Consider the following 18519-nt stretch of genomic DNA (forward strand, 5'->3'; position numbering starts at 1 on the left):
AACCTATGGTTTTTTCAGTGAATTTCTGAGGTTTTTTAAATGCTAATTCCTAACTATAACGTGCCTGAAACCTATGGTTTTTTCTGTGAATTTCAAAGGTTTTTTAAATGCTAATTTCTAACTATGCCTACAGAGATAGGACATGTGAAGAAAGAAGAAAAAATGCACAGAAAGAAAAAAAGAAGTGCAGAAAGAAGCAACAGAAGTCCTCAAAGACGAAGAAAAGTGCAGGAAGAAGGATAACGTGCAGAAAGAACAAAAGAAGAGCAGAAAGAAGCCTTGTTGCAAAATCATCCTGTACCCTCAACTTTTTCAGACGGTTACTGGTGGTAACTGAGTCTGACTAACCAGTCCTAGAGCCAGTGCTATGTTAAAAGACACTTAGAATACAGTGAAAACACCTACAAACACTAGGGAACATTATGCGTTGGGGTCACCCTGTGATTAGCATGACCTCCTCTGTAAGCCCCTAGTATATAATAGGGCAGGGGGATTAAAACTACCTCTTAAAACAGGCCACAGGGCGTTTTTGTACACGTTAACTCAGGCCCCGTTCCCTCCCTTCACCACTGTGTAAACACGCCCTGTGTCCGTTTTTAGTTGGGAGATTAAGTTCATTTGAATCCTGAGGGTCCCTAGGGTCCAACTAGCCCACTAGGTACCTCCAGTAAGAGCTGCGTTGCAGAGAGGTGTAAAAAGTGGCACAGCCTGGACCACCTCTCTGCAATGCAGCTCAGTGGCGCTTACTGGAAGCACTTGGTGGGCTAGTTAGCCCCCAGGGGCCCTCAGTATTGAAGGGAAATTATATCCCCAATTTAAAACGTGCCATAGTGCGTGTTTGCACACGTCACCTCAGGCCCCGTCCCCTCCCTTCACCACTGTGTAAACTCGCCCTGTGGCTGTTCTAAGTTGAGAGATTAAGTCCCCTTGAATCCTAAGGGTCCCTAGGGTCAAACTAGACCACCAGGTACCTCCCGTAAGCGCCACAGAGCTGCGTTGCAGAGAGGTGTAAAAAGGGGCTTGGCCTCAGAACACCTGTCTGCAGCGCAGCTCCCTGGCGCATACTGGAGATGCCTGTTGGGCTAGTTGGCCCTCAGGGACCCTCAGTATTGAAGAGGAATTAATTCCCCAACTTACAACTCGCCAGGGGGCGCGTTTGCAGAGTGCTGCAAGGAGGGGGCGCCGCCTCCGGCACGATGCCAGTCTTTTATTTATTTTAATTTTGTAAGAAGGGGGGCTGTGTGGTTCCCCTTCTTATTCTAATTTATTGGCCCTGATGACCCCATCCCCCAGGGCCTGTCTCCTAATTATATTTTTTTGACCCCAATCCCCAGGGCCGGCCACTGTTTTTTATTATTTAAAAAAATATATATATTTATAGACACACCTAGGACATGCTGGACAAACCGTACGTACCTATCACCATGACGATTTGCGTGATATTCATTAAAAGGCGACTATGCATACAATGAATCCACGTGGAATGTATTTACACCACTAGTGAAGCTCTGACATGTCTGATGCCCTACCGTGCCTAATCCCGGTAGACACCCTTGTCGTTTATTTATACAAACATGGGTAGCTATTGACGGGCACATTTAATACACATGCACACCAAGCCATTCAAAGGGGATTCGACAAAAATTCGACCAAAACTATGCAAGAAACCCCCCTCACGATTAATAAAACACACATCCACTGCCGGATGTGTAATACTTTTTATTTTACTCTCTGGAAAGGGGACGAACATCACTTGAGAGTCACAGCGCGCTCCTGGCAGAGCCCAATGCTGTGTTACACCCACCATTGCCTGCTGAGTGCCACACACCTCTGTGTTGTATTCCACTAGCTAGTGCATATGCTACGACACTCTCTAGCCCATGTGCACTGTAACACCACCCCGTGAATATGTCATGCCACACTTGTCTTCGCACAGGTTATATTGCCCCATCTAACGTGCCTTCCTCGATGCCTATGTTATAACGCACAGTGCTATGCCATACATATTACAATCTGGGATCCATATCTTTGTCACAGTGCATATGCAACGTTACACTCCCCAGCACATATTTTATATTACAACTTTAGAGACTAGTTAGGTTACACAACACTGCCCTGTGCATATTACACTCCAAGGAGCATATCGCATAGCACGTGCTAGTGCCTGTGCTATCTCGCGCTCTCCAATGAATCTGTCATTGCGCACAATGTATTGCATATTATATTTCACGCCCGGTTCATCTTATATCACACTTTTTGGTGCATAGTTTATACCATACACTATATCTAGTTTTCATTTTCAATCGTGCTCTCAGGACTATGTTCTATATAACACTGTGTTCACCTACCCTTTTCACGGGCATTACATTTTGCGATAGGGGGTGGAGGGTCAGGGGGTGTTTCTGCCAAGTGAGCCCGGAGTCACAGTCACAAACGTCCTCTTCTTCCTGAATAAAAGGGAGATTATGCTGCATACTTGTTCATATTTTAGGTAGTTCGCACAGACACACATTTTAAAAACAATAAAGCTCCTAATACCCGCCTTCTCTGAACAGTTAGCTTGCTGCCCCATCCCCCTCCTCCCTATCCTCTGTTGTGTGAATCCATGGACTAGCCTCCTCCCTCCTGCCATGCATGGTCTGATGTGCTGCCACTGCCCTCAATTTAGTATGATGTACCAGTCCACTCCTCCTGCCCTCCACTGCCCAATTCTATGTCCCATCATTGACCTCCTGCTTAAACTCTGTGCTTAGCTTGCTGCCCCTATTCTCCTTCCCCCTGCCCTCCGATGTCTTTGTGCATGCCACTGCTCCATCCTTTTTGCCCACCATGTTCCATGGACCTGCCACTCCTATCTACTCTGAGTGTTCTGTTGAGCTGCCACTCCCCTCCCACCTGCCTAGCATTGTCAGATGACTGTAACCTGTCCCTGCCACCTCCACCCTGCCTGTCCACATGCCATGCCCCTATCCTCTTCCTCCTGTCCACATGGTCCATTGTACTGCCACACCCTTCTGCCCTCCCTGGTCTGTTGTGCTGCAACTGCTCCGCCTGCCTGCCCCGTGCTGTCTGTTGTGAGGCCCCTTCCCCTGAACTTTCTTGTCTGTGCACAGGTCCTGACCCTCCCTTCTATCCTCCATCGTCCTTTGTGCATGCCCCTGCACGCTTCTTCTTGCCCATCATAGCCATTGTGCTGCCACTAACCCTCCCACTTGTCATGCATGGTGTTCTGTGCTGCCATGGCCCCTCCCACCTTCCCTGTGTGGTCAGTTAGCTGCCCCTGACCCCCTCCCACCTTCCCTCCATGGTCTGTGTGTATGCCATCACAGTCTCACTATTGATCTTCATGGTGTGTCTTGCTTCTAGTGCCTATCCTGCCTGACCTCCATGGCTATCTTGCAGCTCCTGCCCTGCCCCCTTGCCCCCAGCCCTCTGTTTACATGTGCAGACCCCTACTCCCTCCCTCCTGGCTTGTCTGTTCCATTGTAATGCCCCTGATCCGTCCCTCCTGCCCTTTATGGTCTGTTATGCTGCAGCTTTCTCTCCTGTCTGTCCATTATGGTCAGCTAGCTACCATTGCCTCTTGCCCCTCTGTTCTCTGTTGTCCATGTGCATGGTCCTGTCCCCTCCCTCTTGCTTTCTATGGATTGTTGTGCTGCACTCCCGTCCCGCATGCCCTGTGTGGTGTATTGTGCTGCTGCAAACCCTGATGCCTGCCCTGCAGGGTCAGTTTGGTGCACCTCTCCATGTCCCTCCTGTCCTCTGTTATCCAAGTCCATGTCCCTACCCCATTTCCTTCCATGATCCAATGTACCATACTTGCGAACATTTTAAACTTGGTAAGAGGGAGATTTTGAAAAAAAGCTGGGGTATTGATTTTCCCCTTTGAGTTACATTGAAAAAGAGGAGATTGTAGACAGGAGACAGATCAAATAAAGCCCATTTGAGCTTAAAAACATTGGACGTTTCCTGGCTGAATCGGGTCTGTTGGCATGTATGGTTGTACTACCATTGCCTCTTCCTTCTGCCCACAATGGTCTATTACATTGCCACAGCCTCTCTTGCAAGTCCTGTATTGTTGGTTTGTTGCCCCTGCCCCCCTTTCCACTGCCCTCCATAGTCTGTTGTGCTGCCACGGCCCTTCCTGCCTGCTCAGTGTGGTTAAATTGTTGCCTTTGCACCCTCCTACCTGCCTACAATTTTCAGAGTCCGTGCCCCTGGCCTCTGCCTCTCAACAGTATCCTAATGAACAACTAGATTGCTAACGTTCTATATTTATTACAAAAGTGTGGAACGCCTGACGTCATCTTGATGTAATCAAAACTGTAATACCTAGAGCATTTCCTTTAGAAATTACATATATGAGAGGGTCTTATTGGCATCAAAATTATGGTTAGTGCTCTAAAAGACTAAAATAAGGACATATTTTCTGAGTTTTCAAATAGCGACAAAGCACTTTTAAATTATTTGTTATCTTTATGTTTTTTTTATCCAGTTGACCACTTGATTAAATGTTGCACTTAGGGGAGAGGATGTGGTGTTACTTCCAGAACTGCAGACTTTGCAACTGGGGACCAGGTTGGAGTTTCTGCTTCAGCTCGACATTCTGTGATTCTGGTCAAATCACTTAGTCTCCCCATGTCTACAACCAAAATGAATTTGTTCTTGTGTGATGTAACCAATGCTCGTGTAAAGCACTCCAATACCTGACAAGTCTGCACTATATAACACTGCAAAAACACAAAATAATAAGTGTTTTGCACACTTCTGTCATTGGGCTATATTTGGGCTACATCTGGGTGATATTTGGGCTACATTTGGGCTCTTTTGTCTCTGGTGGCCATCTTGGGAGACTTATTTGTTATGAAGTTTCCTAATTTCCTCATTTACTTCAGTTTTTTACTTTGATTCCATCAAGAAGGCATTCAGATGTGTCACACATTTGCCATAAATTCAGAATGTTAGCACTCTTTTTGCTCATTAGATCACTGTAGTAAAGCTACTGCTCACCAGGGAAAACTGCTGCTGGTATTGAAAGTGCATGTTTCAGTCTGCATGTCAGAATTGTTTAATGAAATAGAAGAGGATTTGAAAAGTCACTCAAAATGTGCCCTAATTTTTCTTTCTGCAGCACTAATCATACTTTTTATGGAAAAATGACCCCCCTCATTTTGTTCCTTTTTAAATTAAATGTTTTAAGAGTTACCACTTTAATCCAAGCAAGATGGCTTCAGGTGTGCCATACGTTTATCATAAGTAGGACTGTTAGCGCTCTAGTTGTTCTTTGGAACACTCTGGGAAGCTGCAGTAGAACACAAAGGAATCAACTGACAGTCTCTGCCCTTGTTGGATGTACATGTTTTACTGAGAATGTCAGACTTCATTCTCACATGACTGAGAAAGATAATGTGAATTTACAGAAAATATTCTCTCAGTTTAGCTTATAGATCACCTTCCAAACCTCTGTGGGAAAAGCATGAGAAAATATTTTTCTCTCAATCATGCTATCCCAGCAGAAGGCTTTTTCACATGGTGAAATCACCTTAGAACATACCACAATTCCTAAAATGAGTATGGTACCATCAACAAATGATTTATAATGTAACTAAAGTCTTAAAACCTGGTCCCAAGATGGCTGCCAACACTTCTTGGATGAAGTGCTGACAGCCAATCAGATCTCAGGATGAGATGTGTGGTTAGGCTCCGCCCACATATATATATGATTTTACTTTTGATTTTCTCAGGAACTACTGAACAGATTAACACCATACCTGCAAAAGGCACTTCCCTGACCTGAGGACTACCTCTCTGCCAAATTTCAAGTAATTCTGTTCAGCCGTTCGGGCTGTACCTTGGACTAAAGGTCCCTATGGAAAAACGCATGGGGAAAACGTGTTTTGGGACCCCCCTTTTTTCTCGGCCCCCGCTTGACGAATCACCCCGAGACTTTCAGGGTAGGAGCGGAGCGCCCCACCTATTTTGAAAATTTTGCGAGGATTCGTCAACCGGCGCCAAAGTTATTCCAAATAGAATGTTGCGGATTTCCTATGGAAACACGGTCCTAACTATAACTATCTACTGGCAACCGCCAGTAGAAAATATATATATATATATATATATATATATATATATATATATATTCGTAGAAAAGTTTCTCCGCTGAACGCCGCACACCTGCACATTAGCGTCGGTGCCTGCCGTGGTAGCGGCAACCACAGAAATGAGTACAATTCAATCCACAGGTAGGAAAGAGGCGGCACACCGTCCTGGTGTTTTAAGGTGTATTTAATCGCTCACAAAACAACAACGCGTTTCAGCCGTGGGACGGCCTTTGTCAAGTTGTCTGTTACTTCCGCATAGCCGAATTTAAAGCAAAATACGTCATCATGGACATAGAAGAAATGCATACATCGTAAATCTCATGTGTACTTAAATCAGAAACACAATCAATCATAGATTATAAACAAAAACATTTTCAATTTGCAGGAAATATATATGTGTATATACAAATAAATAAATTAGGAGCAGAATCAATTAATGTCGTTGTCCCTTGCTAGTGCATCGAGATAGAAAAAAGACTATGTAGTCCGTTCTGTACAATCATATATGGAATTCTGCTTTACAATTACATTAATCAAATGCAATGTATCCAAACTAGGATCCTGACTGATATTAAGATGTAATTACTGCATTTCAACCTCAAAGTAATAATTTCTCCTAATCGAGAACAGCATTGCGGACACAAAGTTTGTTGAAACTTTAGAAAAAATGAATGTGTATAATTGTGGTGCAAAGAGAGGAGAGGACTGATTGGAGGAGGGATGTGTTTGTTGTATAATAAATCCAAATAATGTCTCATAGATAATCTGTGAAACAATCAAATCCATGATCCCGATGAGGGACGAGTGGGGGTACATACCCCAATTCATAACGGACAAGTGCCCATTTTCATAAGGATCTACACAGATCAATGAGCATATTGCAAAATAGCTGGAATAATACAACCACAGAACAATATCTGTGACAGCCCTCCCATCCAACCAGACACGAACTTGTGCATAAATATTCAAATCATATCAAAATGTGAAAAATGAAATGCTGTAATAAAATAATATATTTACAAGATACAGTTCATCTCAAGGTACCCATCTAGAATCTCGTGATGGGCATGATGAGAAAGTAAAATCAATCCTATATATACACAGAAGGACATGTAAAGGGTTGCAGATCGTCTAGTTTAGATTAAAGGCCAATATGGGTATTAAGTTCTTCTTCCCTGTTCAAACCATAAGGAGCCCTGGTATTCAAATCAATTATGTATCGTGATTCCAAGATACGTAAATGTTTTTCTCTGTCTCCTCCACGTATGTGCTTCAGGACCTTATCTATTCCACAAAATTTCAACAACGAATTATTGCTATTATGTGCTGTGTGGAAATGTCTTGCTACGGGATAGTTGAAATCCAAATTAGTTATAGCCCTTAAATGCTCAAGAATGCGTTTTTTTAGTTGGAGTTTAGTACTTCCAACATAACGCATATTGCAGGGACACTCCAAAAGATATACCACATGATCTGAAGTGCATGTTATGAATTTTTTAATGGGTTTGTCCCTGCATTCCTGTGTTTTATAGCTTCTACAGCTTACGGTGTTCTTGCACGCTTTACAGGAATTGCATTTGTGGAAACCCTCCCTGGCATGAAGCCAAGATGGATTGGATTCCATGGGTTGGTAGCTATTTACCAATTTGTCTCTAAGGGATGGTGGTCGTCTGTAGGTTATTGATGGAGTATGTCCCATTTTATCCCCAATGATGGGATCAGATCTTATAAGACCCCAATGTTTCGTAAGCAAGGATTTTAATTTACCAGATTTCACATTGTATGTGGTAATCATACGAGGGCCAGAGGTTGGTTCCTCATTGCTGACTTGTTTGCTGCCAAAAAGAACCTCACTGTGTGTGGTTGCTGCCAATTTATCAACAGCTTGTGTCAGGATTTTCTCTTTGTAACCACGTTGTCTGAATCTGTTCATCATGATGTTTTTCTCAAAGTTGAATCCCACATCGGTATTGCAGTTCCTACGTGCTCGTAGGATCTCCCCATAAGGAATACTTCTGATTAGCGAAGGGGGGTGAGAACTGCGAGCATGTAGTAATGTATTTCCCGATGTTTCCTTTCTAAAAAGGGCAGTGGTGAGTTTGTGATTGATATTGTCCACAGTGATTCTTACATCTAAGAAATCACATGTGGTTTTGCTGATGGAATGGGTGAAGCTTAAGTTTAGGTTATTGATGGATAATGCCTCAATGAATGCCTGTGCTAGGTCTATATCTCCGTCCCAGATGATAAATAGATCGTCTATATACCTTAGCCACAAGGGAACATGATTGGTGAATTTATCAAATGCCTCACTCCAAACCACCTGCTCCTCCCACCACCCAAGAAAAAGGTTTGCCAGGCTCGGGGCAAAGCAGGTGCCCATGGCAGTGCCAGATTTTTGTCTATATAGTGTAGTGTCGAATAAGAATATATTCTTTTGTAGACAAAAAAGCATCATATCCCTTAACATCAAGGAATGATTCAGCATCCCCAATGGTTGGCGTTGTAGGTAATACATGCAGGCCTGAACTCCCTTCAGTTGGTCAATACATGTATACAGTGAGCATACATCGAGTGAGATCATGGCAAAACCCTCCTCCCACCTGACATCGTGTATTCGTTTCAGGAAGGAAGTGGTATCTTTACAGTAAGATCTCAAATCTTTCACAAAACCAGCCAAAAAATGATTCAAAAATATCGATGTGTTCTCAAGTAGACCATCATTGGAAGACACAATAGGCCTTCCCGGGGGATTGGTCAGGCTTTTGTGCACCTTTGGCAATAAGTAGAAACATGGTATCTTAGGATTGTCCTTTTTGAGAAATTTGTACTCATCGTCGTCCAAGAGGTCTTGTTGCCACCAAATCATGAGGAGATTGTGGTATCTTGATATTGTGGCATCGTATTCTTTCCAACTAATGACTTCATAGCAGTTCGTGTCATTCAGCTGCCGTAGGGCCTCGTTTTTATAATCCTCGGTGTTCATTATGACAACGTTGCCACCTTTATCCGATGGTTTTATGGTTATGGTGGGATCTTGCAGTAAGTTCTTTAGTGCTTGTCTCTGGCCTTTTGTAAGATTGTCCCGAATACGATAGTCTTGATTACCTCTCAGTCTCATGAGTTCATACATCAATACTGAGTGAAAAGATTCAATATTGTCATGTGCCATGTTAGGATTAAATTTGGATTTAACTCTGAGGCCACTCCTACGTTTTGTGTCAGTTGAGAATCCCAAAGCTTGTAAACGGACTTCCTCTGATTCATCATTGGAGAATGAATTATCAGTCTCAAGTGCATGAATTTCCAAAATATCACCAATGTCATTCATTGAAAAATTGGCGGATGGCGACTGTACACTGGTCATATTGGTGGCACGTTCTTTATTTCGTTTGGCAAGGAGGTGTAATTTCATGAGTTTGAGTTTGCGTATGTACAGAGAGAGATCAATTCTGGTGTCCACAAAGTTCCAGTCGCACGTGGGGCAAAAGGAAAGACCTAATCTGAGAAGTGTTTCTTCATCCACAGTTAAAACACGTGTTGATAGGTTGACGATGGTTTTCTCACAGGGGTCCTTGTCGTCTTTGTTAGTGTACCAAAATTTTGTACGGCCACCCCTTCTAGTTATTCTCATTTTTTTGTTGTTTTTGGTCTTCCTCGAGCCCTTCCACGGCCTCTTCCTCTTCCTCATCTCTCTCCTTCGAGGGGACTCGTTTGATCTTTCTGTTGTTTCAAGATCTGAAACTCGTGTAAAAAAGTGAGCGGTCTTGTTCCTAAAGGGGATGGTGTGACTTGTCGTTCAATATCTGAACTCAATTCAGAACTTGAATCGGTTGAAGCTGGATCAGGTTTGTCTCTCAGGAGAAGTTGTCTATCCTTTTCTTTTTCCACCCAATCAAATCGTTTGGCATAAGTTAGAATTCTGCCATCAGCATAATCTTTTTTGTCACGCAAAAATTTACGATGTTTCTTGACTTTAATACTGTCTTCATAAATTTTCAATCTTCCCCCCAAAGCCTTTAGAAACTCGATCACCACTTTCTCTTCTTTGTGTTTATCTATTTCGATATTCAGAATGGATAATTCTTGTCTGGTTTTATCCAAATCGATTTTCGCATATTTGATTAGCATCTCCAACATGTCCTTGCAAGTTTTAGCCATGAATGCGGCCCATTCTTCCAATAAGTCTTTATTGGGATTCTCGTAGGTAGGTATGATCGTAATACGCAGGCCTCGCGGCACACGTCCTACTTCAACGTAGTTAGTAAGAGAAGTGACCTCCCACCACTTGTTGAGTTCACGTTTGCGTAATTTTTCAAGAAGATTAAGATTTTGTTTCAAAGTGGGCTCAGTAGTATTCCCAGTGGTTCCGATACTAGATGGCGTAATATTGGCAGCTACATTCTCATCAAACAGGGAGAGAGCTACTGCTAGACGTTCTGTTTCCCAAGTGTCCATACTTAAGAGCGATATAGCACCTAAAGACGGTAGGACGACGTCGTAGTCTGAAATCTAGACCGCTGCTATGAAGTCATTAGTTGGAAAGAATACGATGCCACAATATCAAGATACCACAATCTCCTCATGATTTGGTGGCAACAAGACCTCTTGGACGACGATGAGTACAAATTTCTCAAAAAGGACAATCCTAAGATACCATGTTTCTACTTATTGCCAAAGGTGCACAAAAGCCTGACCAATCCCCCGGGAAGGCCTATTGTGTCTTCCAATGATGGTCTACTTGAGAACACATCGATATTTTTGGATCATTTTTTGGCTGGTTTTGTGAAAGATTTGAGATCTTACTGTAAAGATACCACTTCCTTCCTGAAACGAATACACGATGTCAGGTGGGAGGAGGGTTTTGCCATGATCTCACTCGATGTATGCTCACTGTATACATGTATTGACCAACTGAAGGGAGTTCAGGCCTGCATGTATTACCTACAACGCCAACCATTGGGGATGCTGAATCATTCCTTGATGTTAAGGGATATGATGCTTTTTTGTCTACAAGAGAATATATTCTTATTCGACACTACACTATATAGACAAAAATCTGGCACTGCCATGGGCACCTGCTTTGCCCCGAGCCTGGCAAACCTTTTTCTTGGGTGGTGGGAGGAGCAGGTGGTTTGGAGTGAGGCATTTGATAAATTCACCAATCATGTTCCCTTGTGGCTAAGGTATATAGACGATCTATTTATCATCTGGGACGGAGATATAGACCTAGCACAGGCATTCATTGAGGCATTATCCATCAATAACCTAAACTTAAGCTTCACCCATTCCATCAGCAAAACCACATGTGATTTCTTAGATGTAAGAATCACTGTGGACAATATCAATCACAAACTCACCACTGCCCTTTTTAGAAAGGAAACATCGGGAAATACATTACTACATGCTCGCAGTTCTCACCCCCCTTCGCTAATCAGAAGTATTCCTTATGGGGAGATCCTACGAGCACGTAGGAACTGCAATACCGATGTGGGATTCAACTTTGAGAAAAACATCATGATGAACAGATTCAGACAACGTGGTTACAAAGAGAAAATCCTGACACAAGCTGTTGATAAATTGGCAGCAACCACACACAGTGAGGTTCTTTTTGGCAGCAAACAAGTCAGCAATGAGGAACCAACCTCTGGCCCTCGTATGATTACCACATACAATGTGAAATCTGGTAAATTAAAATCCTTGCTTACGAAACATTGGGGTCTTATAAGATCTGATCCCATCATTGGGGATAAAATGGGACATACTCCATCAATAACCTACAGACGACCACCATCCCTTAGAGACAAATTGGTAAATAGCTACCAACCCATGGAATCCAATCCATCTTGGCTTCATGCCAGGGAGGGTTTCCACAAATGCAATTCCTGTAAAGCGTGCAAGAACACCGTAAGCTGTAGAAGCTATAAAACACAGGAAGGCAGGGACAAACCCATTAAAAAATTCATAACATGCACTTCAGATCATGTGGTATATCTTTTGGAGTGTCCCTGCAATATGCGTTATGTTGGAAGTACTAAACTCCAACTAAAAAAACGCATTCTTGAGCATTTAAGGGCTATAACTAATTTGGATTTCAACTATCCCGTAGCAAGACATTTCCACACAGCACATAATAGCAATAATTCGTTGTTGAAATTTTGTGGAATAGATAAGGTCCTGAAGCACATACGTGGAGGAGACAGAGAAAAACATTTAGGTATCTTGGAATCACGATACATAATTGATTTGAATACCAGGGCTCCTTATGGTTTGAACAGGGAAGAAGAACTTAATACCCATATTGGCCTTTAATCTAAACTAGACGATCTGCAACCCTTTACATGTCCTTCTGTGTATATATAGGATTGATTTTACTTTCTCATCATGCCCATCACGAGATTCTAGATGGGTACCTTGAGATGAACTGTATCTTGTAAATATATTATTTTATTACAGCATTTCATTTTTCACATTTTGATATGATTTGAATATTTATGCACAAGTTCGTGTCTGGTTGGATGGGAGGGCTGTCACAGATATTGTTCTGTGGTTGTATTATTCCAGCTATTTTGCAATATGCTCATTGATCTGTGTAGATCCTTATGAAAATGGGCACTTGTCCGTTATGAATTGGGGTATGTACCCCCACTCGTCCCTCATCGGGATCATGGATTTGATTGTTTCACAGATTATCTATGAGACATTATTTGGATTTATTATACAACAAACACATCCCTCCTCCAATCAGTCCTCTCCTCTCTTTGCACCACAATTATACACATTCATTTTTTCTAAAGTTTCAACAAACTTTGTGTCCGCAATGCTGTTCTCGATTAGGAGAAATTATTACTTTGAGGTTGAAATGCAGTAATTACATCTTAATATCAGTCAGGATCCTAGTTTGGATACATTGCATTTGATTAATGTAATTGTAAAGCAGAATTCCATATATGATTGTACAGAACGGACTACATAGTCTTTTTTCTGCTCTCGATGCACTAGCAAGGGACAACGACATTAATTGATTCTGCTCCTAATTTATTTATTTGTATATACACATATATATTTCCTGCAAATTGAAAATGTTTTTGTTTATAATCTATGATTGATTGTGTTTCTGATTTAAGTACACATGAGATTTACGATGTATGCATTTCTTCTATGTCCATGATGACGTATTTTGCTTTAAATTCGGCTATGCGGAAGTAACAGACAACTTGACAAAGGCCGTCCCACGGCTGAAACGCGTTGTTGTTTTGTGAGCGATTAAATACACCTTAAAACACCAGGACGGTGTGCCGCCTCTTTCCTACCTGTGGATTGAATTGTACTTATATATATATATATATATATATATATATGTGTGTGTGTGTGTATTTTTATTTTATGTTCTTCGGGGTCCCTGTGCATGGGTGGAAATATTCAGTGATTATGACTATTGATGAGGATCCCCTGGAAGAGAAATAAGGTTCTTAGATCATGAGGGGAGCTATAGACAATCTGAATCCTCTAATCCATCTGATACTACACGTGCTGTTATTAATGACACACAAGCACTTAGCACAGACAGTAAAAAGATCCTGACAAAAGAGTCCCTGTTGAGGAGCCAGCTGGGCATTGCTCCACCCGCGTAGCATGGGATAGAAACCTATGCTGCACCGTGGTGGGTGAAGATTCTTGGACCTGAAATAATTTCTTCCTTGCTTTCCTGGGAGGTTGATTACACTGTGGATCATACTACATAAATTTGGATTACTGACCTAATAGGTTCAGCTCTCACCTCTAATGAATATCACTTTTCACGATTTCATGTAAGCGAGGATCCCCTAGAGTAGAATACAGTGTGAGAAAAGAAAATAACACAATTGAATGCCATGGGGAATACCACCATGTAGTTAGGGACAGTACTAGTTCTACGCATTGCTTCACATCCAAGCAATGCTCAGTCACAAATCGGGCACTTACATGAAAATCTGCCCTGGATTTCATCAACTTTCTTTAGTGTGCAGCAAAGGCAGAGTTGGCAGACAGCTCATCACAATTAAAAAATGGCTTCTGTGAGCTACCTCAAGCACCTGGATAGGTCACTACATAATGTAATCTTAAGACAAGCATGATTTGGACTTTTGCATATTTGTTGAGGTGGTAGATTTATAGCCCTATAATTAGACACCAGATCCCTATAATCTCCATAGCTACATGTCATCGAACCATGAACCACTGCAGTGGAGACTGAGCCTGACCCATGTGTAAGAAGCCAGGTAGCTTTGACCTTACCAGCATGTCCTCATCTAGTTGCCCAATGTGGTTCTCGGTCAGCATGATGCTGGAAATGTGATCTTCACTGGCTGAGACAATCTCTCCAAAAACACTGTTTAGCAATTCCTACCGAGAGGTGAAGAATAGAAATAACAAAGGGAATAAATAATTCACTATTAAACTGATTCCATAAAACACAAGTTGAAAAATATTTAGAACACCCATATAGCTTAATTATTTGAAACAATGCCACAAAGTCTCACTTTTGAACCAACACGCAAGTAAACCTTTGGCAATAAACGATGTACATATTAGAAGCACAATACATTGGGAAACAACGGTGTAAAGATACTGCTCGGTAATCAAACATAGTGGGAGCATCACATGTAAGTCAACTTGACAACAGTAGATAGATTGTAAGTTGTATCTACAGTAGGAGACCAAGTTATATTTCTCATGCTTCATGGTCTTCAAATTAGCAATGATTAAAGAACATTTTCTTTGTGATTTTCTGTTTTGCAGCAATGCCTCAGGACGCCTAAGTGTGCTTTACATATTATCCACTGAAACACTGTCAAATAATGAGAAAACATCAAGTCTAAACAATCTATGAACTGAAGATAGTAGACGACAAAGTAAGTAGAACAGAATGAGGATGGTCATCAACCACAGGTAAGTTCAGTTAAAAGTGAAACAGATACATGTTTTCTAAATGTCCTGATCAAGTTCTGAGTGAGAGTGGTAAGGAGTGCCAGAATGCCGATTGCAACTCAACATGCTTGCACACCTTCCCCTGATAGGAATGCCAATTTATATTTGACACAAATCTGTAGTTCTCTCTCAGAAGTCAATTGGCAGATTATATTGAGAAAAGGTAAGGAGAGGTAGCAGTTATGCAGCACCTAGCTGCCGACTCGTCGCTGCACCTGGGCCGAGGCAAGACAAACGAAGGCAACAGTGATCGTTCCTGATGTGCCCCGAGACGCCAGACTTCCAGGAAGACCGGGGGGGGGGCAATTGGGGCTGCAGATGCCAGGTGGGCCCACCGCAGCTGGAGAGACTGCAGCACTGGTGAGTTCTGAGGTGCTGTCTCTTATCTCCCGCACACATCTGCACTGGAGGAGGGCTCTCGCAGTGCTGCGCTACTTTGTGGCCGCCCTGCTTCCGAGTCCTGACAGGGCTGCCGAAGCCTTCAGGAGGAATCATTGCGCCTCGGAGGAGGACCCAGGTGGAACGATGCTGTGAACCGTCTGGAACCCGAGACCTGCCATTGGTGGCAGAAACAGCCTCTGGGGAGTCGCAGTGACTCCGAGGCCCAAGCTGCTGGTGCCTAGCTGGGCTGTCTCCGCCAACACAAATTTAAGAATGCTGAATTGGGAACTCTTTAACAGAAAGAAACAGCATCAAGTCAAGCTCAAGCCTGTCAAAAAGCTGGGAGCAACCTTACATTAATTTGTGGCTCCCCATTCACATTTTCCTTAAATTAATGCGTGGCTCCCCATTCCCATTGTGGGCAAAGGGACAAAGGTCTCGGAATCCATACTAATTTAAGAGCTAAGAGGATACTGGTGACTTCACAAAATACCCTGCCACATTGCCCCTAAGGTGTGCATCGAGGAGACTGGAAACCCAAGAAGGTACAACATACATACTGGCACAACTCTAACTCATCCCTAGTCGCACACACTCTGCGATCCTGCCTCCGATAGTTAAAGCCTACATTGTCACTTAGCTTTCAGATGATCGTTTTTGTTTTTGTCCTCATCAAGCAAAGTTTAAGGAGTTGGAGGAGTCGGGGGCCCCTTTAAACACACTGCGTCGGATCCTTACAGTGTTATATGAAAGAGAAATCTAGCCTTATCCACCAGGGCCCCTTTTTGTCCGTCTCCAGGCACAAGATTGTTGGATTGGGGGAGTTAGTCATGATGACTACTCAGTTCAAGGCCCAGCTTGAAATCGTTGTTGCCATTACCTTAATCATTGGACATACTATTGCTCACTTGATTGGATCGTTCCCAAATATTCCAGAATTTAAACCTCTTACTCTTTTTCCCATGTTTATCTAATTTGTACACCCTTTGTATGGAAGCCAGCCTTTCATTTATTTATTTATTTATTTGTACTCTTGGATAGCGCTGGAAGTCAACCCCCGAAAGGGTATCTCCGCGCTTACGCTTTACCAAGGATCCAGGATCTTATACTAAACAGAGAGATGAAGGGGGGAGAAACCTAACAGGCGACAAATAGAAACGTTTTCAGGGACTTCTTGAAGGATTGAAAATTAATAATATTTTTGAGAGCAGGGGGCAGTGAGTTCCAAAGGATGGGGCCTTTGTAGGACAGGGCTCGCCCTCCCTGCCTAGCTTTTTTTATCCTAGGAACCTGGAGTTGTTGCTGACTGCTGGAGCGCAGGGTACGACTGGGTTTGTAGGGTTTGAATATTTCTTTTAAATATTTAGGTCCATTGCCAAACAAACATCTGTGAATAGTGCAGCAGATTTTAAATTTTACACGCTGTCTAATTGGCAACCAATGGAGTTTTGTCAAGAGGGGGAGTGATGCAGACCTTGGCTGGGCGTTGAGAACTAGTCTCGCAGCAGTGTTCTGGACCACCTGTAGTCTCTGTAGTTGTTCCTCATTTGCCGAGACCAGCAGGCCATTACAGTAGTCCAGTCTACTTATAACCAAGGCCTGGACGAGAGTCTTCCTATAAGAATCTGATAGAAATGGGAAGACTCGTCGTAGCAGTCCAATGACCTGGAAGCAGGAACCTGCTACTTGATTTGTGTGCTCTTTAAACAGAAGTGATTTGTCTAAGCGCACACCGAGATTTTTGACAATCTGTTTGGGGCTGGTCCTAAATCCGGGGGCCACCAATCCTGGGACCACAAAATTGTGGCCTCCCCAAACAGCATTACCTCAGTCTTGCCTACATTCCACTGGAGGCGATTAGTGGCCATCCAGTAAGATATTGCCCTCATACCGTCCGCAAAAGATTTTTGTATTGCGGGCATCAGGGTTTTAAAGGGGAACAAAAGCTGAGTGTCGTCAGCGTACGACACAGGGGTGAACCCATGAGATCTTACAATATCCGCCAAGGGGGCCACATACACGTTGAAGAGTGTGGGGCTTAGGCATGAGCCCTGTGGCACTCCCTTGGTGAGCTTCCTTGAGATAGAATGGTGGGAGCCCAATCTTACCTCTTGTTGGCGATCCGAAAGAAAGCTTTCCAGCCAAGAAAGAGCCACTCCTTCTATTCCCCTCTCCCTCAGACGATCGAGAAGTATCTCATGAGACACAGTGTCGAAGGCAGCGGATAAGTCTAACAGCACTAGAATCATTGAGTTTCCACCATCCAGTGACATCTTGATGTTATCAGTCACTGAGAGGAGGGCAGATTCTGTGCTGTGATTGGGCCTAAATCCAGATTGAGAGAAGTCTAGGCCCTCATTATGTGTTGGTGGTATATCTTTCACCCATTTATTGCATATCTCTCTTCTGGCTAGCAGTATTAATAGAAAGATGATGTTTTCCTGATCTTTATTCATTGTGGGATAATTTATATTTTGTGGATTGATCCCAAAAATGCTGCTTCCAAACTTACCTCTATGGGTTGTTCCAGCATCTCGGATAGAGTCTTACCTGTTTGTCTCCAGAATTCCTCCAGCTATATGCAGTACCGGAACATATGCAAATCATCTGCTCATTCCTCCCCACATTTGGGGCACCTTTTTACCATATTACTGTTGATCTTAGTCAGCCTTTTTGGTGTCCAATATGATCTGTGTGCCGTGAACAGGTGATTATTCTTCAGTGGAGCGGATTTTACCACGTGCCAACAGATAGCCATTGAGGTTTGCCAATATTGGAGAATGTCTAGCTCTGGCAAGGCTTTTCCCCAGATTTAATTCGGGGCTTTATATTCAATTTCACCAGCTCTTATATGGGCCCAGTACCAAAATGATATTTCCTTTATAAAGGGCTTTGTGCTTAACAGCTTTTGTTCAATATCGTCGTCCCATTGTAGATTTTCCTTTATGTCTTTTATCCAACTATTGAGTTGGTAGTATTTGAATCTCGCTAGCGATCCCCGAGTCTTTCCGTTTAGGATCTCCCAATCTATGATTTTGTTGTTTTCTATTAACTGTCCCCAGTTGTT

General features: G+C 42.9%; 1 protein-coding gene across 1 annotated transcript in view; it reads right to left on the reverse strand.

Moving 5' to 3' along the window:
* NCAPD3 (non-SMC condensin II complex subunit D3) overlaps window positions 1-18519 on the reverse strand; it is a 1141478-nt gene that overhangs the window by 424823 nt on the left and 698136 nt on the right. The window contains exon 23 of the mRNA XM_085646993.1: window positions 14379-14486. Coding sequence (XP_085503119.1) covers window positions 14379-14486 — 108 coding nt within the window. The remainder of the gene's footprint in view (window positions 1-14378; window positions 14487-18519) is intronic.

Source organism: Triturus cristatus, chromosome 3_2 (assembly GCF_964204655.1).
Source record: "Triturus cristatus chromosome 3_2, aTriCri1.1, whole genome shotgun sequence".
In the NCBI taxonomy this organism is placed as follows: Eukaryota; Metazoa; Chordata; class Amphibia; order Caudata; family Salamandridae; genus Triturus; species Triturus cristatus.